The sequence below is a fragment of the Leptidea sinapis genome, chromosome 29, assembly GCF_905404315.1.
Source record: "Leptidea sinapis chromosome 29, ilLepSina1.1, whole genome shotgun sequence".
NCBI classification, from domain to species: Eukaryota; Metazoa; Arthropoda; class Insecta; order Lepidoptera; family Pieridae; genus Leptidea; species Leptidea sinapis.
In genome coordinates this window covers 8,034,774-8,059,136 of record NC_066293.1, presented here as the reverse complement: position 1 = coordinate 8,059,136, position 24,363 = coordinate 8,034,774, and the positions used below count along the sequence as shown (strand labels likewise).

At 35.6% G+C, this 24,363-nt stretch overlaps 2 protein-coding genes and 1 non-coding gene across 8 annotated transcripts in view; 2 read left to right on the top strand and 1 right to left on the bottom strand.

The window, feature by feature from the left end:
• LOC126973392 (pantothenate kinase 3) overlaps nucleotides 1-15,038 on the bottom strand; it is an 83,361-nt gene extending 68,323 nt beyond the window's left edge. For 2 of the 4 annotated variants that reach the window (XM_050820640.1, XM_050820641.1), the window contains exons 1-3: nucleotides 14,861-15,038; nucleotides 7,530-7,607; nucleotides 6,099-6,169 (exon numbers count right to left, since the gene is read on the bottom strand). In XM_050820640.1, coding sequence (XP_050676597.1) covers nucleotides 6,099-6,169; nucleotides 7,530-7,539 — 81 coding nt within the window. In that variant the 5' untranslated portion in view covers nucleotides 7,540-7,607; nucleotides 14,861-15,038. The remainder of the gene's footprint in view (nucleotides 1-6,098; nucleotides 6,170-7,529; nucleotides 7,608-14,860) is intronic. The other 2 variants (XM_050820644.1, XM_050820645.1) reach the window with 1 other exon arrangement.
• Nucleotides 10,996-11,069, top strand: Trnaf-gaa (transfer RNA phenylalanine (anticodon GAA)). Its single transcript has one exon. It is a non-coding gene; the product is annotated as a tRNA-Phe (tRNA).
• Nucleotides 15,039-16,892: 1,854 nt separating the features above from the next.
• The window catches only part of LOC126973384 (charged multivesicular body protein 7), a 31,189-nt gene continuing 23,718 nt past the window's right edge, over nucleotides 16,893-24,363 (top strand). For 2 of the 3 annotated variants that reach the window (XM_050820630.1, XM_050820629.1), the window contains exons 1-5: nucleotides 16,893-16,957; nucleotides 17,030-17,313; nucleotides 20,644-20,863; nucleotides 22,165-22,336; nucleotides 23,817-23,983. In XM_050820630.1, the coding sequence (XP_050676587.1) occupies nucleotides 16,943-16,957; nucleotides 17,030-17,313; nucleotides 20,644-20,863; nucleotides 22,165-22,336; nucleotides 23,817-23,983 (858 nt within the window). In that variant the 5' untranslated portion in view covers nucleotides 16,893-16,942. Of the gene's footprint in view, nucleotides 17,314-20,643; nucleotides 20,864-22,164; nucleotides 22,337-23,816; nucleotides 23,984-24,363 lie in introns of all 3 variants that reach the window. The other variant, XM_050820631.1, reaches the window with a different exon arrangement.

The window sequence follows — 24,363 nt, the reverse complement described above, 5'->3', positions numbered from 1 at the left end:
ACTAAACAGTATTTTGGGACTTTTTAATTCAGAATAGAAAACATAAAAAACTACTCCTCTCCCGCAAGGTGTCTTTCCCCAAATGATGGTATAATAAACAAAGGCAACAACCTCCTTTGTGCAAAAATATCAAGTACTTACAAATAAAGACACGAAAAATGTTTTCGTTTTGAGAAATTATGAAAACTAGTGTATATAGTAATTTAAAGTAAATAGCATTACCCAGTGGCGGGCTCTTTGCAAAGGATACCGTAAAGTAGTCAAGTGCAACCAAGTGTTACGGTTTCAAAGTTAAAGTCAAATAAACTTTATTTAAACAGGCTTAAACGAAGCGCTTGATGCTGAAACGTCACTTAAAATATTTAAGTAATTTAAGTTACTGCATGTACCATACGTTCGGAAAAATTAGAGCTCGTGAGAAGAACATAAAAGAAACTCAAAGGCCACTCTTTTCAATCAAATAATATACATAAAAATATCAATGAGGAATTAACAATGGCTTTAATATACATTAAAAAAAATTGTATGGTGCTGCATCGTTTAGGTCTGAAGGGAGCCGTGGCTGTGTGTTATTTAGTGTAATTAGGTACTAGATAATGAGACTTCACATCTTTTGTCTATTTAAACAGTTCCTACTTTATCAAGGAAAAAAAATACTATGTTGACTTGTCGTGATCTTCCAAAGCATGGATACTATCTGCTACTAATATAGGTTCGATAACATAAGAATATTGATTTAAAATGACGATTTCATACCTATTTTTATTATAGAAAAAACTGACCTGTCTTTATAAGATGACCTTATACTAGGTAGGAACAGTTTTAGGTCAAGAAGACAACACTTACGTAGTCAGAAGAGTCACGCGATAGAAAGAGAGGCACGTTCTAGGTGAATAAAAATGTAGGTTAATAACACTGTGGGATCTGAATTGCACCTTATTGTATGGCCCCTATTTCTTTAATTGATTTTGCAGAGTGAGCCTTCTGTACTCGTACTATCACATATTCCATGACCAAAGTAACGAACGCAAATGCGATGCAACTAAGAATTTTGTTCTTAAGAGGCCTAAGCATCACTGTTCGTCATAATTCCACCGCAGCTACGAAATTAATACTATTTAAAATGAATTTAATAAGCATCTATTTCTACACTTCTATATTATCACTTTTTATTGTGTGGTTTAAGAGAGGGAATTACAGCTGGACGAAAAAATATATTTATTATCCGTCACAAGCAAAGATAAACGCCAGATAAATTTGCAAGCACATCTATTGTTTCAGTAATATTAATATTATTAAATATTTAAATAATTATGATAATCACTTGAGTATAATAATTATTTCCACAAAAAGTTTCAATTATTTCAATGTTATTATATTATTCAAGTTCTTTTTTGTACATTTATCGTCACTCCGAGTTTTTGTCGCTATCTGCAGCATAGATTTTTTTTAAAGAAACAGCCACTTAGCTGAAGCTACAGAAGAAACATTTTTTCTGATTAGGTACCTAGTTGTTTATGTTTGTTTTGTTTACATAAGACTATTGGTGTAATATGTGAAAATCTTATACTTATATAAAACTCTCGTGACCCTGTGCATGTTACTTGTTTAACCGATTTGTGTGCATATCGGGTAGGTCTGAGAATAGACCAACATCTATTGTTCATACCACAAAACGATAAGGGTAACCCACCCTATATATATATATTGTTTATGATTCAGCATTTAAATACATATATAACTTAAAATTTTCACCCGTCTACGATCAACACCTATTTTTGTATCGCGTTTTTTTATATTATTCTGTTCCCTCCACAGATTCGCAATAGGGTTGCAAGATGGCAATCGAATGTACTTATTATTGAAGTACGACAAATTTTATGTACGACGTATTTGGTAGGAGTGAGAATCGGAAGTCATCTTTTTTTTACCCCAAAAACAGCTAGCCAGCTAGTAGTACATATATTATGATACAAGTGAGCTAAGTAGTTCATTTTACACGAGGCTGTGGGTTGCAGTAATCGAAAATCAGCCGAGTGTCTAGTGACCATTAGTTCATTATACACGAGGGTGTGGGTTGCAGTAATCGAAAATCAGCCCAGTGTCTAGTGAGCAAGTAGTTCATTATACACGAGGCTGTGGGTTGCAGTAATCGTAAATCAGCCGAGTGTCTAGTGAGCAAGTAGTTCATTATACACGAGGGTGTGGGTTGCAGTAATCGTAAATCAGCCGAGTGTCTAGTGACCATTAGTTCATTATACACGAGGGTGTGGGTTGCAGTAATCGTAAATCAGCCGAGTGTCTAGTGACCATTAGTTCATTATACACGAGGCTGTGGGTTGCAGTAATCGTAAATCAGCCGAGTGTCTAGTGACCATTAGTTCATTATACACGAGGGTGTGGGCTGCAGTAATCGTAAATCAGCCGAGTGTCTAGTGACCATTAGTTCATTATACACGAGCCTGTGGGTTGCAGTAATCGTAAATCAGCCGAGTGTCTAGTGATCAAGTAGTTCATTATACACGAGGGTGTGGGTTGCAGTAATCGTAAATCAGCCGAGTGTCTAGTGAGCAAGTAGTTCATTATACACGAGGGTGTGGGTTGCAGTAATCGTAAATCAGCCGAGTGTCTAGTGAGCAAGTAGTTCATTATACACGAGGGTGTGGGTTGCAGTAATCGTAAATCAGCCGAGTGTCTAGTGAGCAAGTAGTTCATTATACACGAGGGTGTGGGTTGCAGTAATCGTAAATCAGCCGAGTGTCTAGTGAGCAAGTAGTTCATTATACACGAGGGTGTGGGTTGCAGTAATCGTAAATCAGCCGAGTGTCTAGTGACCATTAGTTCATTATACACGAGGGTGTGGGTTGCAGTAATCGTAAATCAGCCGAGTGTCTAGTGACCATTAGTTCATTATACACGAGGGTGTGGGTTGCAGTAATCGTAAATAAGCCGAGTGTCTAGTGAGCAAGTAGTTCATTATACACGAGGGTGTGGGTTGCAGTAATCGTAAATCAGCCGAGTGTCTAGTGAGCAAGTAGTTCATTATACACGAGGGTGTGGGTTGCAGTAATCGTAAATCAGCCGAGTGTCTAGTGACCATTAGTTCATTATACACGAGGGTGTGGGTTGCAGTAATCGTAAATAAGCCGAGTGTCTAGTGAGCAAGTAGTTCATTATACACGAGGGTGTGGGTTGCAGTAATCGTAAATCAGCCGAGTGTCTAGTGAGCAAGTAGTTCATTATACACGAGGGTGTGGGTTGCAGTAATCGTAAATAAGCCGAGTGTCTAGTGAGCAAGTAGTTCATTATACACGAGGGTGTGGGTTGCAGTAATCGTAAATCAGCCGAGTGTCTAGTGAGCAAGTAGTTCATTATACACGAGGGTGTGGGTTGCAGTAATCGTAAATCAGCCGAGTGTCTAGTGAGCAAGTAGTTCATTATACACGAGGGTGTGGGTTGCAGTAATCGTAAATAAGCCGAGTGTCTAGTGAGCAAGTAGTTCATTATACACGAGGGTGTGGGTTGCAGTAATCGTAAATCAGCCGAGTGTCTAGTGAGCAAGTTGCTCACGAGTTTCATTCGAACTTTTTGAACACACTTGCCAGGAAAAAACAAACATGTATTGCATAAATCAACAAATGAGATACAAACAAAATTATGGGAAATGGCGCGCAAGTTTTTTTTTCACGTAAGGTGATTGATTTTAATATACAGCCTAATTCAAAATTATAATTCTAGTGTTGAATGTATATCTTATATATAAAATTCTCGTGTCACAATGTTCGTTCCCGTACTCCTCCGAAACGGCTTGACCGATTCTCATGAAATTTTGTTAACATATTGAGTAGGTCTGAGAATCGGCCAACATCTATTTTTCATACCCCTAAGTAATAAGGGTTGTTCACCCTTAATTTTTTTTTTAATTTTCGGACGTTATTTTTTTTTTTATTTTTTTATAATGTGGCATTAAAAAATACATACAACTTCAAATTTTCACCCATCTACGATCAACAGTTACTTCTGTATCGCGATTTTAATATCGGCAATACAACGTTTGCTGGGTCAGCTAGTATTTTATAAGAAATAATTGTGAATTATAAACAATTTGATAATAATGTTTCTTCGTCTTTATTAGGGACACATTTATTTATTTCAAAAATGTAAAAAGATTTATTTTGTAGTTAAAAAAAAACTGTATTACCCGGTTAAACTGAAAGGGCTCTGTTTACTCCTGTATTATTTGCAGTTAGGTACCTACTAACTTTGTAGGGATATTTCTATTATGCACTAGTGTGTAATATTATTATACACGTGTGTGTTATAGTTCCGTTTATGGCTCTAATAACTATGTAATAAGGCTCACTTTATGAGCAAGTGTGTTGAAAATATTATTATCTCAATGGTACAAGTAGCGCCATCTAGTTTCCTAAGAAAAAACACAAGACGTGATTTGTCGCTTTTATCTTCGTTCGCAAAATTACCAGATAATTGTTTGCTTGTTTTTGAATATATTCATGTCATGCGCTGTTGAAACTAATCCTCGACGTCTTATATTTTTACAAAAAAATAATTATAATTCTACACAACATGAGATGAAGATTCATTTTTTCTTAACATTTCTATTTTTTATAGACAGTAACTACCAAAGTACGCCTACCTTTTACAGTTGGAGCCATGCTAATAATTAAATCTTGATAAAAATTGTACGAACATGTATTAATTGTACACCAATACTATTTAACATGACATGGTTTTGTTTGTTTTGTACAGAAAAATTTATTATGTTTGTAATACATTACAAATGCTTCTAATTCTGAATTGAAACTACAGCGATCTTGTGCGAGAGAGGTAACCCAGCTCCGGTCTATATCTCAAGGCCATTGGCTCGGTCCCCAGCCTTAAGAGTTAAATAAAATGTCTCCAGAATAGTTTTTCTTCATTTAATTCGATCAACCATTTGAACAACTATAATGAATAATATTATATTATGTCTAAGCTTACTTTTACTTCGATCAAATAAACAAAGAGAGGTTATAATATTATGTTTTAAACTTTTATCAATCTGGAATTTTAACAAAGTTATTAATATAACGGTAGTATTATATTTTATTTATTTAAACTTTGATCCAATCGCATGAATCGTAGTCATGGCAAGACCAGGGGGGTGCAACTTCCCTACATTGGCACATGAAAAAAATTTGCATTGAAAGTGCTGCCACCTATTCTATTAGATACGCTGCAACTTCACCACGATGGCAATAATTTAACATACATGATAGATGGATAGATGGAGCTAGTGATAGCAAAAAACTCACTTAACTTACTTATTAAAACAAGACTTGACTATCGTATTTTAATCATTGAATGGCTCTCCTTATTTAAAGGTGACTGCTGAACTTAATAAACGAATAATAATTTCCACCCACACAAAACAAACATCAATATGCATTCAATACGGTCTACAACAATAATATAAACTATAAAAATAATTAGCGCCATCTAGCGACGGTACGCTAAGAGCGTAAAAATAACGCAGCGCCATCTCTTGGCCTGGGTACACTGATTTTACAAAATAAAAACATGAGTTGCACATCTATCTCTAGTATATAGTGTTTTATCTATGGGCCGGACTGCGGAAGCGGCGGGAAGCTCTTGTCAAATTGACACTTCACACTAATAGTACATCAATCTGGCCACGTAGCGCCTAATGGTTAGTTGACTAGTGTGTGTTAGGCGCCTGATTGGCAGAGAGTAGCAACCAATGAAAGAATTGGGTTCTCAAGACAAGATGAGCCAATAGATGGCGCTGACAGAAAAAACATTTGTTATTGGGCTATTGGCTGATTCAGTGTAATTATCAAATTGTGCATCATACTAAAAATTATCGTATAATGTGCGTACGATCGTACATCGTTATGAAATTATCCCACATGTACCATAATTATCGTATATTTTCGTACCTAAAACGCGGGGTGACAAACAAATGTCATGACGCATGTACCAGCCCTGTCCCCTCGCTGTGAACGGAGCGACCCGCCCCACGACACGGCCTATAGACATCTACTACTACTATTACACAAGAAATGAATCAGCCTTACTAATTTAAACACGAAGAATATAGGTGTCCACGTTGATAGCTTTTGACTGTATGAAAGTGTTCTCAGGACATCTGAAAATACAGGAGTCTTCAGGAAAGGAAATGTTATACGGCAGCAATATATGCATATTTTTTTAAATATTTTATTACGGTACTTAACGTAAACGTAAATATTTTATTTCGGTACTCACTTCTAGGATTAATATACAAATAAAATTTGAAAACAAAATTGTAGGAACGATGCGGGACTCGAACACACGACCTCTTGCGTTCCGTGCGAGTGCTCTTCCAACTGAGCTAATCGTTCTACTGATGTATCGTCATAAAATATTGTATGCTTTGTTCAACTCGCAGGTTGTGGCTTCATACATACATAAAATAAACATAACAAATTATTTAGATTTGCATGAGCGATATCTCAAGTCAATTTTCTAGTATGCAAATATTGGGGTTGAGCAGGTTATCAACTGTGAAGTAGATCCTGAAGATGAAGCAACAACCTGAGAGTTGAACCAAGCCTACAAGATTTTATACGTCACTTGAACGGTTTGCTCAGGGTTCGAGTCCCGCATCGTTCATAAAATTTTGCTTACAAATTTTACTTGTGTACCAAAAAATTACCAAAACCAAAGAATTTAAACTTAGGTGATTGTGTATTTTTTTTTAATTAACCGACCTAAAACGGTTTTTTCCATCGCCGACTCTCTTGCTATAGCAGGTTAAATTAAATAACTGATTTTGTAGGGTTGCTTGTCTCTGAGTTCTACTCATGGGGAATTAACCAGTTAATAAAGGTTATAAAACCCATCCATAATAGATACGAAGTACGAACCGATTTCAACCGATAATAACCGATCTATTAAGAACCTGTTTCGAGCCTAGTTTAAAGCGATACAAGCCATCTGTTATTTTTAAGGTGATATCCCTTACGTCTGGGATTAATTAAATTTGTAACCAAAATTAATGAACGACCCCACGTCGTTCATTTCTTTTGGTAACTTCGCCCTCTCCTCACTCCAACCCGCGACCTCTCGGAATCCGTCCGAGCGATCTTCCACTGAATTCCACGTTCGAATTTCAAATTCGTTTAAATGGTCTGTCTGTTGTATTTTTTTTTTAAACGAATAAGTATATATCTTTTTCGTGATAGACTCAATAAATTTAATGAATCTCCGACAAAAATCACCATATATCTGTGTTTTTTTTATCAATTGATAGTTAATAACATGTTCTATTACATCAATATCCAGTTTTCATGGAATTTTTTAAAACTTTTGGTAAGAAATAATTATCTATCAAAATTTTTTGCAATTAAATGTTGCCTTATTGCAAGAAAATCGCTTTAACTTTGAAACCAATCCCTAATGAGGGTTATTTTAGTACACATAATTAAACTACAGGAATTTCGGCATAAAATGTATATGCAACTTACCTAACAGCATGCTGGAGCCATCGGCAATAGTAAACAACAGCGGTAAGCTGCTACGAGATTGTCACCGGTCCATCTTACCTGAAACAATTTTTGAAGTGAAAACTTCTATTGCGGTTTTGAGCACTTTTCTTGGAATGGGTATAAAATGTTAAACTCGCGTCATGGCACGTGTCCTTATCGAAAATTTGTAAATCAATTGTCAGCTTGATGTGTTTACAAGCTCTACCAACTTCATGAACTTATAAGATATCCTGATTAATAATAGCATTCATCTAACTACTGTTAAAATTTAAATACTATTTAGTATAATTAACACTTTAATTAGAAATAACTATAATAGCATATTACATTCAGATCTTTAGTAAATTGATTAGTGTAAGTTAGTTGGCACTACTGTAGTGCAACAGTTGGTAGCATGATTACAGTAGATGGTCGTGCCCTCTATGTATAAGCCAGAGCACTCAGTTCGAGGACACATTATACATTGTGAATTGTAAGGGGTAACGCTGCCCAAATTGTATAAAATATAATAGTTATTACTAGAAAGTGTAAAATACAGATATTTAAATTTTAAGTGCGTTTAAATTACCAACCCCTTCTACACAATTTTATAGTGTTTTAGTTCTAGACAAACATAGTTGAAGAAGAGATTTTTCTCATATAATACTAGCTGACGCGACAGACGTTGTTCTGTAGATAATAAAAAAAATACTGTTTTATAGGAATTTTCCAATAATATTTCAAAACATCAAGAATTATTTCGTAAAAAATACTCCGGTTGTTATAATGAAATTGTTTCACAGTAGGAACTGTCAAACCGCGCGTCACTAAATTCTCTCATAGAAAATATATGTCCATTCAAAACAAATATTGAAAATAAAAATAATTATGGGACCCAAAACGAAATAAAATAATATCTCTCAAGTTGAACTAAACTGCACTGCATGAAGTAATCCCCATTTAAATCCGTTCATTAGTTTAGGAGTCCATCACGGACAAACAACGTGTCACGAAATATATATATATTAAGATATTCTGATATCATTCGCACGAAGTATTATTAATAGACACCAGAACATAAAAATTGGTAGCGGTGATATATAGATAGAAGATGAACAACAGATTCATCACTAAAATAACAATAATAACTTGACAGAGACACATAAATTAGATAAAACACTTTTAAAGGGTTAAAACGCGTGTAATTGTAACGGTTTTACATTAGGTGTTTGCGTAAAAGTTACACTTTTATTTTAGTTAACCCTGGGTGTTACATTACATTTTTATTTTACATTACATAATTACATTTTTATTTTAGTTAACCCCCACTAAAATAAAAACGTAACGCAAATTTTACGCAAACACCTTATGTGAAACCGTTACAATTACACGCGTTTTAATCCTTTAAATGTGTAACACTCGCGTTAATCAAAGAATATACCACATCAATTAGATTGGTATTGAGAGTAAGCGAGATACACTACAATATCTACTATGCCTTTCGCGTATGCGATTTTTTTGTTTGGACCCAGTTCATCGGCATAAAAATATGGGATGTTGTTGTCTATTATGTTGTACAAATCGTCCAGAAAGAAAACATGAAAACGTCACACACTATTGCTATCTCATTTACATATGCTGACAGCGAATCTACGGGTGATGGTAATGTATGTAAGGATCCATCACTATGCTGTGGTAATGTCTTTCATAGCAGTTGAAATCATGTGTCATCCTAGCAACATGTACCAGGACTTCATAATTCTTATGCAGTTATAGGTTTATGCACAATGCACATCTTAAAATTATAAAAGTGCTGACCCCATTGTTGGTGTTCTGAAATTAAGGATGAAAGCTGTTTATGTAAAATAATTGTAATAGGTAGTTCTCAATTGCAAAATTTTTTATGTAATATAAATTGTCATTTTTTTGTGTACAATACCGCAATAAAATATGAATAACGTGAATTGAATATCAATATTGAATGTGGTTCAATACAATATTCATTTATTTTAGTACGTTAATTCTGGTAAATAAAGCAATTCGTGCAAAATTATTCCCTATCCAATCCAAAATAGCCAAAAATGCATAATGTTCAAGTTTTCATTTCTGCCTGCATTTGTCCCGGAGTGGAACCTGAATGTTTTTCCTTAATATGCCTTCCACTTTAATTTTACACCGTTTTTCTCCTGCTCCTTTCCTGTCTTTCAGTGACAAACATAGTTTAGGGGAGGACATTTTTATGTAATTGATAATATGACACAAGATTCTTCAAAAAAAAGTGTTCACCTTCATAAATCTAGCACTGTTTTCACTAAACACAAAAACAAGACTTTTACAAAACATCAATTTCGTTGAGAGAGTCTTGCCTGTCTATACTGGTGTTTGCATTGGGAGTTCAATAAATACTCTATACAATTTTTTTTACTACCAATATTTATGGATGATGTGGGACTTGAACACGAACTCATCTTTCACCTTTTGGATATGTAGTGTTCATCCAAAATGCGGTTTTGAAAAAGCTTTCTCCCACGTACTAGAAAGCTGTGGAATTAGCTTCCTTGTGTGGTGTTTCCCGGACGATACAACTTGGGTACCTTCAAAAAGAGTACTTGGGGACCACGTTTGTCCTCCTTTTCCATAAAAAAAAATTCATGTGAACTTAACCTAACAAAGGCAACAATTAGTTACGGATTGAGTAGCTATGGACTAACTTTTACTACGAATAAAAATAAAATCAAAACTTTGCAAATAAGAACATTAAAGCTCTTAGTGAACAGAAATGTAAAAAACAAACTTAACGGGAACTATGAACGCTTGTTTAAAATATGTAGTATTATTCCAATTGATAAAAAGGTAAAATTATTAACGTTAATCGAACAATATCGAGATATAAATAAATTTGTAGTACAGAGAGTGCATACCTACTCAACTCGGCTATCTAACAAAAACAAGCTAGTGGTACCTAAAATATGTAATTATTACGGTATGCGTAGCATGCAATGGGTAATACCTACATTAATAAATGAATTAACTACCCATATAGCGTCACAATTGTCGAATTGTAAAACAAAAAATCAGGTGAAAAACTTATTGCGAAAGTTCTACTTAGCACAATGTCCATAATAAATAGACTTAAGAAATACTGGTAGGGACTTTTAAATTGTCCCACACAAAAACATAATATTGATTTGATAATTTGCGAAACACGAGAATTACTGCCGACAAACTGCTGCGCAGTTTGGCAGAATAATATGTATACATCGTTTTATAATGTTGTATCAGAAATAAATGGTTAAAAAAAAAAAAAAAAAAAAAAAAAAAAAAAAAAAAAAAAAAAATTTATAATGTTTAATGTTTTAGTAATTAAGAGATAAATATATAAGAACAGAGTTGTCATGTACATAAAATTACATATTGTAAGCCACAACCTGAGAGTTGAACAGAATTTAATAACGAGGCGGTACTCAAACGGTTAGCTCAGTTGGTTAGAGCACCGGCACGAAACGCCGGAGGTCGTGGGTTCGAATCCCGTATCGTTCATAAAATTTTGTTTTTCAAATTTTATTTACATATTGTAACATGAGACAGATCAAAAATCACTGTAAATACAAAACAAGACTATTGTACTTGCCACATTTGATTATGTTTCTTAGGGAATTTATTTCTACTATGAAACACCAAAATTCAATAGAGAAATTTAATTCTATATGACATTTAGACATAGACATTTTATATTCAACATTATTCAAATAATCAATATATATATAAGAGATTTCCACGTATAAAAGGCATAAAGGCATAAAAGGCATTTATTTTCTCAAAATTGATTCCTTTAGAATTCTTTTTGATGTCATTTCTTATACTACTAGATACTACTACCGCTTCGGAAACAAATGGCGCTCTGAGAGAGAAGAAGCGGCGCAAGAAACTGTCCCAGCATTCTTTTTTTTTGCGCTCTTTTCAATAAAAATATACAATATTGTAGTAATTTCTATCGCTATAAAATAACCACAATCTAGTCCCAGGCTGTCCGATCATTTAGATATTCAGCAGTGGAGTAATAGGATTTACGACAGAGCCATTTTTTTTATAAAACATTTAAATTTATTTATAGATAATGCCTGAACAGTGGCTGGGACTTTATTGTAGAAGTGTATACATTTACCCTTAAAGCTATTATGTATCTTATGAAGCCTACTAGAATTAGTTACAAGCAATCCCTTATTTCTAGTGTTATAATAATGAAAATCTCTATTTAGAGCAAAAAGGTGACGATTTTTGTGAACATATATTAAATTTTCATAAATGTACTGACAATGAACAGTCATAATATTTATTTCTTTAAATTTTTCTTTGAGAGAGTGTCTATAACCAAGTTGATATATAGCACGAACAGCTCTCTTTTGCAGTGCAAACACTATATCAATGTCAGCAGCATGACCCATAGTAATATACCGTACGTCATGATGCTGTGAAAATAACTAAAGTACACTAATCTAGCGGTCGCAACATTCGTGTACTCTCTAATCTTTCTAACTGCATATGCCGTAGAGCTGAGTCTATCTGCTAGATGGGTAATATGTGGACCCCACTGAAGCTTTTTATCTAACGTGATACCCAAGATCATAGTGTCCACAAGTTCCAATCTCTGGTCATTTATAAGTACGTTTTTTTTTTTACTGTTTAAGTGCAGATTATTCGTCTCAAACCAACGCACTATCCTTGAGAGTTCATTGCTTACCTCGTCATCAATATCCGCACGTCACTTCACTTTAAAAATAAGTGAAGTATCATCAGCAAACAATACAATCTCATGGCTATCATCTACCACAAATGGTAGATCGTTAATATATATAAGAAACAAGAAAAGACCGAGAATAGAACCCTGTGGAACACCTATTCCCACAGGTTTACCCAAAGACCGTTTGCCATTTACATCGACTATCTGAACTCTTTCGCTTAAATATGATTTTAACAGATTTAGGGCTCTATTTTTCACTCCATAATGCTTTAGTTTTAGGAGTAAAGTTTCATGGTGGACGCAGTCAAATGCTTTTGACAAATCACAAAAAATGCCCAATGCATCCTGTGACTCTTCCCAGGCGTCAAAGATGTGCTCAATGAGTCTAGTAATGCATTAATTGTTGATAAGCCCGATAAGTGAAACCAAACTGATTTTTGTTCATTAATTTACAAAAATGCATTTGTAGCTGTTGAAGCAAAAGTTTTTCAAAAATTTTACTAAAAACAGGCAGCACTGAAATAGGTCTGAAATTAGCAGGGTCAAAAGAACTGCCCGATTTAAACAAAGGTATAACTTTGCTGTATTTCATGAGGTCAGGGAACACACCCTCATCTATGCATTCATTAAATATTATTGCTAATTCAGGTGCTATAATGTCAAGTATGTATTTTACAATATTAGTCGAATGGCCCCATAGGTCTTTTGTATGTTTAGGTTAATTAATTTGATTATTTTTATTATATCGCTACCTGTAACATACTTAAATTTCAAATCAGTGGAAGATACTAGTACATGTAATTTAAGCATATCATGTGCTGCTTTTGGCGAAGAGTTATGGTCTTTGGTCGTGACAATCGGGATTTTGGAGAAGTATTTATCAAATTCATTTGCAATTTCTATTTCCGAATTTATAACGCGATTATTAATATTTAAACAGATAGAGGTGCTCCGGCAATTCAATCTACCAGTTTCATTGTTAAAGTCGCTTTTACTTTATTATTACTGTTTTTAATTTTATCTGCAATGAAACAAGTTTTCGCTTCATGACAAACTACTTTAAAGAGCTTGGAGTATTTTTTTACATATATTTTAAATTCTTCACTATTATTGTAATGTTTCTCATAATAAAGGTCATATAAGCGTTTACGACTTTTGTGGATACCCATTGTTGCCCAATCATTAAAACGATGTTTGTTGTTTACTGTCACCGTTACTGGAGTAAAAATCCTGTCAAATTCCTCACAGAAGGAATTGAAGACTAAGTTATAGTGAAACTTAGCAGTTTCACCACAGTGTAAAAATGATATCGTATTTACCAAATTATTTCTAAATCTCTCAAGACGGCTACCCCTAACTGGTATAATCGTTGTTCTATAGAGAGATTAACAATATCTCTTCTATTTTTACATTTTAATCTATTATTAATAATAATTAGGGAACCTCCATGTATTGCCCTACTTCTACAAAACAAACTGACTACTTTATGTTCTCTAAAACTAAACTGGAGCTGATGACTCTTATGCCAATGTTCTGTAATACATAATATATCTATATTACAGCAGCTCAAAAACAGTTAAATTTGTAATTCCTTACTTGAGATACCTTGTATATTCTGGTGAACAATATTTATGAGCTTTATATTATGATTATCCCTAGCAGTAACATTTATATTTTGTGAATGTTGCCTATTTTGTATGATATTGCAAGAGTTGTCCAAATATATAGTCACTCATCACAATACCTCTGGAACCATTAGAGCTAAAGACTTGAAATTTGGTAAGAATATTCTTTTCACCGAGTAGAGGTCAGCTAAGAACGGATTTTCCAAAATTTCATCTACAAGAGTTTTTTTTACTATGAAGAGAGCAATGTCTGTCGGGTCAGCTAGTTTTTTATATAAGAAGGGCAAACAGAAGTAAGAGGCTCAGAGCTAAGACTTTATGAACTTCCAATTCCCACAGTCCTGTTAGACTTGCCTGGTTACTAGGGCTGCCAAGATTTTTTAGACCTAATATAGTATTTCTGGATTTATTGTTATTGGTATGGTTGCCGTGACCAATTCAATACATCCCCTACCTGATTGTGAAATGTATGTCTCTAGGTAGGTAGGTAGACCTACCTTTAGCAACATTTCCATCCATATTAGCTCTATACACTAGTGTGGTCAATCTACTTTCATTCAGCCCCTCTACATGTAAAAACATCCTGTCAACAATGTGTAAACATCAAGTGTAAATCTCTTTTACTCCAAATCACTATCTCTGCGCAAAATGGAAACACAACACATTATTATATTAATAATAAAAAACTAAAATAAACCTGGAAGTTAAATTTCTGGTCTGTCTCTTAAACACTTAAGAAAAATAAAAACTATAGCCAACATAATTATTGTTAACTGTAAAATAAACTAACATTAATCTATTATGTATCTTGTAATGAACTTGGTATGTAGTTCTTTCCTGGTAGCTTTAATATCAGCAAGTAACGGTATCTTAAGTAAACTTACAAAATAAACCAAATTACTTAGAAGTCAAGGAACTTGGTTATGTCAAAGTATATTGCAAGGCAAGACTAACTTGTTACTTACCATGCATTCTAGGCATATCAGTCATGAGGTTTCACAGGTAATAAATTCAACGAATATTTAAGGGTCTCATATAAATATAATTCAGAATTACTAATTGCTGATCATACTTTACACGTTAATACGGTCCAAAAGTGAAAATTTAAAACTGGAAAGTGGAAAGCGTAGGTAACCAAGTTGATATTTATCTCAACTATTGACATTTGATAAATGACAAGTGTGAAGTGAGTGACAACTGAGTACTGACTCATCACAAGACTGAAGGCTCAAAGTCAAACACTCGAAGCAATAAAGCTTTTTTTGGCGCCCAGACAAAGGGAAAGGGCTAACCTCTGGGATAACGACGGGAGAGAGGTGGTGAATGCTCATGCATACCAACGCAGCCTAAGTCTGCGTTGGTTATGTGGGATTCGCGTAAGACCTATGTGCCTAACCCACTAAACACCAACTGAGGCTTTGGGCAAGTACCCTCTAAGCCTTCATCGAAACGACCTTCTCTTGGGGAAATAGAGGCGCAAGTGGCACTCCCAATGGAGTATCCGCTGGGATATAGCACCGAAGGTGCTATCTAATTGGGAATAGTGACATCAGAAGGATGATTACAAACTAGAGGTGAATCTAAATGTGTCTGATTATCCCCGCATGCCAAGAGGCGATCCAGACAGACTAGAGTTGGTTAGGGAGATCGGTAAGGGCGTTTCTGGGCCTCCTGATTTTTTGACGTAAAGGAGGGGGGCAGTATAATCCGCTGCCACGTTAATCATAATCAGGGTATTGGGGTGATTGTCTGAGGACTTAAAGAAAGTTTCAGACAAGCACTTTAACTGTTGTTGGGTGGTGGGGAGCTCTAAGTCCCGGTGAAGATCTGTAGTCCTGACGCACCAGTGAGCATTGACAGCCTTACGGCAGAAAATGGATTGGACCGTTTGGAGTTAATCTATAATGTTGGGTTTCGCATGAGAGTAGACTGGAACGCCGTAAGTCATAACCGGTCGAATGCAAACCTTGAAGAGTGTTCGCTTGTTTCTAAAAAACATTTTCCTGTGCCTACCTAACACTCTGTTTAGGCGGTACAGATAGAAGCGGGCGGTACCGGTCACCTTCCGGACGTGAGGCCTAAAGGTGAGCTGGGAGTCGAGGGTCACACCCAAGTACTTGACTGTGGACCTGAAAAGGATAGGGGAGCCTATATATAAATGGGTCGATCCTAGCAGAAGCGTCTGCGCTTTAGATCGAAACGAAATATGGAGTTTTTATCCGGGTTGTCCGTTGGAGCCCGGAGAGGACTGAAAATGTCTGTTGGGACTGGACATAGAGGGCGGTATCATCGGCGAAGAGAGTTGAACTCAATGGAGTTATACGATATGAATAGAAGCGGATCGGATGGATTGGGAGGCCTAGAGAGTGGAGTTTGTAGATTAGACCTTCGTACCAGACTTTGTCAAAAGCCTTGGCGACGTCGAAGAAGACAGCGATTGTCTTCTTACGTTACGGATAGAACCTGTTGTAGATGTACTCTACAATACGGTGGACTTGTTGGGGACAAGAGTGTTGAGGGGGGTAATGCCCGGGTGAGAGGGAGACTGGACGATTGAGCGGGATCTTGTTATTAGGGAGATAGATTGAGGGTATGATCAGAGACGGATGTCCTAACATGCCCAACTTACAAACGGTTCCATATTGGTAAGCGCTGGAGTAGTGATATGCGAGCAGTGAAGGGGTCTTTTGTCGTCTTGTTGTCTCTGCCATTGTGTACAAAAGATTAGAAAGGGATCGAAAAGCCCTTAGAAGCGTCGGGTTTAAGGAATGTTTCTTGGATAAGCAATAGGTCCGTGTCCTTATTGCAAACAAATTCCTTAATCTCTGGAAGGTTGGACCGCAGGCCGCGCGTGTTAAAAGAAGCAATAAAGTCTGGAGAGCGCGTATTTAAATGAAAATACTAAAGAAAAGGCAGTAAGGCCCTTGGCTATAGCCTGTTCGCAAGGACGAATAAAAAAAAAGAACTGTGTTTAGTGTGTTTATTGTTTACGGTGACGGCACTTGTAAATCGTAATTGTGATTTTGTGACTTCTATAATTTTATTTTATGACATTAAGAATAGTCAGTAAATACTAATTGTTGTGAAGTAAATTTACGTTTTCGAAGCAGTGAACTCCATAAAATTTGTTACAGTACAACGTCGTAATGGGACTTCAGGATAATTCCTTTCCTCCAGAGAAATTGCCACAATGCTGGCAAGATGATGTTCGTATGAATGCTTTATTTGCACCATTCAGATTGAAATCTGCAAACCCTGAATCATGGGACATGAAGATGAAGTTTTGGTCTGATCTAGTGAGGCAATGGTGTCGACATCGCAGGGATCCAATTGTTAGTGCTGCGGATATTAAATGCGCATTTCAACGCAAGGGTCGTACTTCTGCGTGTATTGATATAGTTATTGAAGAAATGTTCCGGTAAATACTTCCTTATTATCCTGAAATCTGTAGAAAATAATTTGTAAGTGTAGTTTTCTATACATCCTCCATGACAATATATATTCAACATCTATTTAATGAGCTGTTTACTTTTTTTTATATTTATTATTTAACTATACTAATTCATCAGAAGAGAAACAATAATCAGTTCTTCAAACTTTCAAATACTTAGTTGTCATTTATACATACATCTCAAGGTCGTTGTAATCACAAAGGTTATGTAATGTTTTCAGTTTATTACCATTCACATGTTCTAACTACACACAAATTCTTTCAACTCTTTGAGCTAAATGGGCACTTCCATAAAAATAGGGTGATTTATGAACTTTGTTGTTTATAAACACTGATTACTGTTAAAACTGCAATGCTCTTCAACACCCAGGGGTGTGCATACTGTATAGGCAATTAGGAAGTGCCTACCTCATTTTGAACCTAAATGAATATAGCAATAGTATACAAATAATTTAAGTTTTCTTTACTCAAGTGCCAGTCAGGTAGTCTTGTGCCAGAATTTGGCGAGACAACACGTCCTGAGGATGCCTCGTGTAGAGGCAAAACACATGTCGAATTGTTTAAAAACAAATATTGGCGGAATTGGAAAAACTTAAATCATTTGTATAATTATGGATTTCCGCAAAGAATGTCTACTTCAATAAATTTTATAGCACTAGTGTTAAAGTTGATGAAGTTTGAATTGGTTCCATTACTTTATAACCAAACTTCTATTGATTCAATACAATAGTATTGTAAAAATTTTCCATACACTACATAATAAATACCTAAGTACTAAGTTGGGCTAAATACCAACTACTACAAGTAAGAGTGCCTACCTTGCTAGAAAACCTATGCATGCCCTTGTCAACACCATACCCTTACTCATAACTTGGTATCCTATTTCAACCTGATATTGGCTCAATTGTGGGTGACCTTTCCACAAAAGCCACAATATAAAGAATTGAAAAGGACTTAAGATGTCATAATGACAATTAAATCCCAATATAGTAATAAAGACACACCACAAATTAGGATATCAAACCCTCAATATGGATGTGTGGCATTCCTCATAGTGCGGTTTTTAAGGAACTTTCTTTCATATACTACAAAGCTGTGGAATGAGTGTTGTAGTGTTTCCGAGATGATTCAACATGGGTACCTTCAAAAAAAGCGCATACACCTTCCTTAAAGGCCAGTGAAGCTCCTGTGATCCTTTGGTGTTGCAAGAGAATGTGGTTGGTGGTGATCTCTTAATACCAGATTACCTGTACACTCGTTAAGACACAATTAAAAAATTTGATGGCCAATTGCTAGTTATATTAGATATTTAAATAATTGTACCATAATTAAAAGTGCCTGTCACTTAATACATTATTTTATGAGTGTGACTGATGGTAATGCTAAGTATAGTAGAAAAATCTATATATATAAGAGGGAATGTATGTTTGTATGTTCCCTGATAACTCCTAAACTATTCGACCGATCTCAATGAAATCTTTTGTAATAGATTCGTTGAAGCTCAAGGAAGGTTTACATACATAATTTATATGGCAAATCAAAATTTACCAGGTCAGCTAGTAATCATATAAAGTAAAGTAAGTAAAGTTTCTCATTTAATTGTTATCAGGAATGCTATAGCCGTCACAGTAAATCATAATAACTAGGTCTTATAATAACATCAGTTGTTTACTTATGAAATAATATATGAGTACTCTCAACCCTGCAGTCTCAAGGCCTATAAATAAGTAATTAATAAATGGTAGAACAAAGTAACTGACAAAGATATATTATTTTAAATTAAGTACCAACTTATCAGACTCTCTTCTTTGTACTTATTATATTAACCTTATAGCTATTACAACAGCCAAAAGCTCACTGCCAACATCAACAATGACTCATTAATGTTTCCGATCTAGGAAACTCTGATCGGTGGGATTTTGGCGCTCGCCCAATGCATATTATTTTACTTTTAGCAATAGATTGCTTATAATTAGGATGATTTGCGTGAATGTATCAGAAAGGTTTAAGATTCTGGCTATCAATTAAGTAACAATGTTGAATTGTGACTAAATAACTTTAATTAAAAATAACATTCCAAAGTGTAACAAAAACAGCAAGAAGCGGTTTGACTTTAAGACAAAAGTAATATAACAAGTTACAAGTGATATTGTGAAAGTTTCTCGAAGCTATAAAATAATTAAGTGCAGTGAAAAAAATTACATAATTGAAGGTTAACATAAAATGTCAATCTATTCTATTCTTCCTACTATGGCTCCTGTGGAAGGTATACCACAAGTTTGCCAATGTCACGTTAAGGTATACCACCAAGCTTAGAGTATTTTTTTACCAACTTTAATGGTAGTGGTCGGTGCTTAAGATTGAAACAAGTTTTAATGTCAATCTTGAAGATATTCACATTTCATTAACTGACATGTATCTGTCAAAATTCGAATGCAGTATTGTCAACACAAAAAATAAAGGAAAAAAGTTTTTCCTCATAGAATTTAAAAATCAAATATTTTTTAGAAGAATAATCTAGTATAATTTAGTAGAATTCATATAACCACAATAAACATCTGTGTTTGAAATTATAAGTTCAAATAGCATATCTGTTTTCATAAACATCATCAGCCGCAATACGTTCACTGCTGGACAAAGGCCTCCCCCAAAGATTTCCACAACAATCGGTCCTGCGCTGCCCTCATCCAACGTATTCCGGCGATCTTGACCAGATCGTCGGTCCATCTTGTGGGGGGACTTTACTACCCCAACGGCCATCTGTCCGCAATCATTTGGACTACGTCGGTTACTTTGGTTCTCCTACGGATCTCCTCATTTCTGATTCGATCTCGCAGGGAAACTCCGAGCATAGCCCTCTTCATTGCCATCAGAGTGACTATGAGGTTTCTCATAAGGCCCCTAGTTAGCGACCACGTCTGCGTACCGTAAGTCATCACTGGCAACACACACTGGTTAAAACCTTCGTCTTCAGACACTGTGGTATTCGGGACGAGAAGATATTACGGAGCTACCCGAACACTGCCCATCCGAGTTTGATTCGACGAGTGACCTCTTTCGCCCTTATTGGACCTGCCTAATGTAATAATAATATTGATTATATATTACTAAAAATGACTATGGAGGGTCAAATAAAGCTTATGTGGAAACAAATGAAAGAATAATGCCCTAAGTCGCCTTTTACGAAACCCTTGCGCGTAGGACTTCCCTATTCTTATCGTGTCCATGGGATGCACAGGACGAATTAACTAAATAAGGTCTCAAAAACGCCACTAATTACAATAATTGATGTTCCAGCAATGGCGATCTTTCCCCAATATCGAAATATCAACAAATACTCCACAACGGACCGGAAGGCTGGGTCTGGTGGGGGGCTAAGCTGGCATTTAAACCAGCCGCGATTGCCCTCACAGCAGTAAGCTCGTTACTTCCGACAAGGCAGGCACTTGACGACATGGGCTTACCGAAAGCCAGTATTGAATCTACACAGAGATTCGTTCTCGAGTGTGCTGTTAAAGTAAGTAATGTTTTGCTTTAGGTGATCTAAAAATATATTTTGCATACTTCAAGAAGATTTGACGCGGCGCTAGGTTTGCGTGTGCTTGTAAATATGCAGCTTTGATTTGTGTGTCAGTGAGTGACACAGAAAAGAGGCGTGTCTCACTCGGCGTCCGATCCGACCGATCTTTTAAAAATGAAGGAACATACAAAAAGCAATGCAAATTAAAGGTTAATGCGATGCATATTAATTTTTGTTTTAGCTGAACCAATCTAATTTAAAGAGATTACTATTATTATGAAATTATCATTAATGATAGCTAGCTACTTATTACCTATACCAGAGTTGTGTTTCGTTTTTTGTACTTATACCATGAGCCAGTGTGGACATACGGTATACAACTGTGGGGAACTGCAAGCACATCCAACAATATTATATTGAGAAATATTTCAAGTGCACTGTGGTTTGTCACTAATGCTGAAATACACCAACACCTAGGCATAACCACAATCATGCATGAAATAAGGCTAGCCTCAGAAATATATTAAAGTAGACTGTCTTGCCGCCGCAATTATGAAGTAATACCTCTTTTAGATATTAGCTATAGGAAATGCTTGAATCGCTATGATTTGCAAACACTTGGCTTCAGAGAGTAAGTAAGCAGAATGAGTAGATGCTTCCGCGGGTAGGCACACTCTGCACGTGAGAAATGGGAACACATCTGGTTAAAGTCTGAGACTGATTGCAGATACGCAAAAACAAAAAAGAGAACCAAAACAAAAGAGAGAAAGACCATGAGCCGACTTCAAAAAAAGTTGTTTGTAATTGTTAATATAATACCTAAGAGGTGTATGAAGGTCGTGACATGGTTAAGATTTAGATAGTGCATTCCTTTTTGAAGGAATAATGAAGGTTTCTAATAAATATAGGTTTGACAACGAAAGAATATTGATTTTAAATTACGACTACACACCTATTTATATTATAGAAAAAGCTGAGATATTTTTATAAGATGACCTTATACTAGATAGGCACAGTTTTAGGTAGGAAGACAACCCTAACGTCATCAGAAGTGGTAACAGTCACTCGATAAGAAGAGAGGCAACTTCTAGGTGAATAAAAATGTAGGTTAATAGCGCTGTGTTATCTGACTATCCTTCTGTACTTTTACGCCATATTCTTTTGACGACGACAATAGTTCAGACATTGACTGCCTCGTCAATCGACAAATCAAAGCTGCATTTTTGCAAAGAAAGAATTTTGTTTTTACACAATCTCATCTAAGTGTTTCGGTAATTTTATTTTCCTTTACATTTCAGGAACAAGCCATGAATTTTCTAAACAATTTTCCCGCTGGCGTTGAGAGAATTGGTACCATTGAAGACCTGATGCTCATAAATAAGGTCACAAATAGAGAAACATTTGAAATAATCCTTGGCTACCTGGTGTCACAAGGTGCGGCTGTCAAGAGAGGCGATGTTGTCAAAATTGGTATGTATTTATTGACCAATTATTTCAACAGCAACCTTATTTATGGAAAACTTCTTGATGTATAATCAATTTTCTTCATTTTTCACACTCATTTGTGTGGTGTTTGTGTGTGACATTGGTGTGGTGGTCTTGGAACTGGGCAGCCGGTATCACATCAAGAAGCTCTTCGGAATAGATACCATGATAAATATAAAGAAATTGTTATTAGTTATTAACATTCATTAGGAGCAGTAAGGCGGATGAGCGTGCCTCAAGGTTCAAGCCTGGGACCTTTCTTATTCCTCATATATATTAATGACTTGCCATTTGTAGATTCGATAGAAAGTTATATTGTTCTTTTCGAGAACGACACTTCATTAACTTATAATATTGACAGACAATCACTTAATTTAGACATATATGTATAATATTGACAGATAATAATTTAGTTACGACATTGCCCAGATGAAACTAAAGTGACAGTGGGCAGGGAACATAGTTCGAAGGAAAGATTTCCGTTGGGTATTAAAGTCCTCGAATGGCGACCATGTACTGGAAGACCAAGTATTGGTAAGCCCCCATAAGATGGACCGATGATCTGGCCAAGATCGCCGGAATAGGTTTGATGAGAGCAGCACAGGATCAGTCGTCATGAACATTTTTTGAGGCGATTGTCCAGCAGTGGACGTCTTTCGGCTGATATAATGATTCAAATTCACTTTATTCATGTAGGTCACTGATATGACACTTATGAATGTCAAAAAATAAAAATATTTTTTCTTATTGAATTTACCGCTACTTCGTAAAGGGTTGAGCTAATGAGAAGAAGTAGCAAGAAACTCATTGCCACTCTTTTAAGTGAAGATTTACATTTTAATTGTTTTACAAATCATTTCAATTACAATATATGCAAGGCGACGCAACAAAAATACTCAAATGTCAAAAACTGAAAGGCTTACATGAGTAAGTCAAAAAAGAAAAAAATGTAAATTAATACTTATAAACACAAGAGTTCTTGAGTATAGTAGATGCATCAATCCACGCATACCGTAAATAAATAGAGGCATATATAATAACTTTAACTTTAAGATACTAAATAAAGGAAATAATAATAAAGAAAACACATCAAGCAGACCTCCCGGTAACAAGATCATCCAGCCACCACGAGTAGCGCCCGTTCACGAGCATGACGCATGAACCAGCCATCGCCTCCCTTGACCATATTTTAGGGAAGGGAACGACCCGCCCCACGTCGCCGCCACAAGCAGAGGCATTTAAGCGAGCATGACGATGCCTGTCATGAGAAATCTACCGAATAACAAAACAATGTTCATCTACATATTATGAAATACTTACTAAATGCCTCTACTTACAATTTTGTTTCAATTTATATAACTCATAATTATTATTATTATTTTTATTAAAATCGATTCAAAAACAGCAACAATATTAATAATTAATGTTGATGATGAAATCTTCATAAGTAAAGTTTTATTTTCAGCGGAACCCAATAAAAAGGCTACACCGGTGAATGAAATGGACGAAGCCCTCGTAAAGCTTATGTCTGCGGAGAGAAAGCTGGAGATAGACCTGGCTAGGTTGTCCCGTGACGTCATTACTACAGACAACGATGTTCGGGCTGCATTGAAATTGGGGAATAAATTACTTGTGAGTGTTATTATTTTCTTATTAATATAATTATGAATGATTTGTTTAATGTTTAACATTTTTGCATAATTCTTTCATTAATTTATTCTTAGTTTTTTTTTCTACAAATGTAAAATAGCACGAGGACTAAAAAAAATTAAGGATTTTTTTTTTAATGGAATAGGAGGACAAGCGAGTGTACGGGTCACCTGGTGTTAAGTGATCACCGCCGCCCACATTCTTTTGCAACACCAGAGGAATCACAAGAGCGTTGCCGGCCTTTAAGGAAGGTGTACGCGCTTTTTTTGAAGGTACCCATGTCGTGTCGTCCCGGAAACACCGCACAAGGAAGCTCAGCTTTGTAGTACGTGGAAGAAAGCTCCTTGAAAACAGCACTGTGG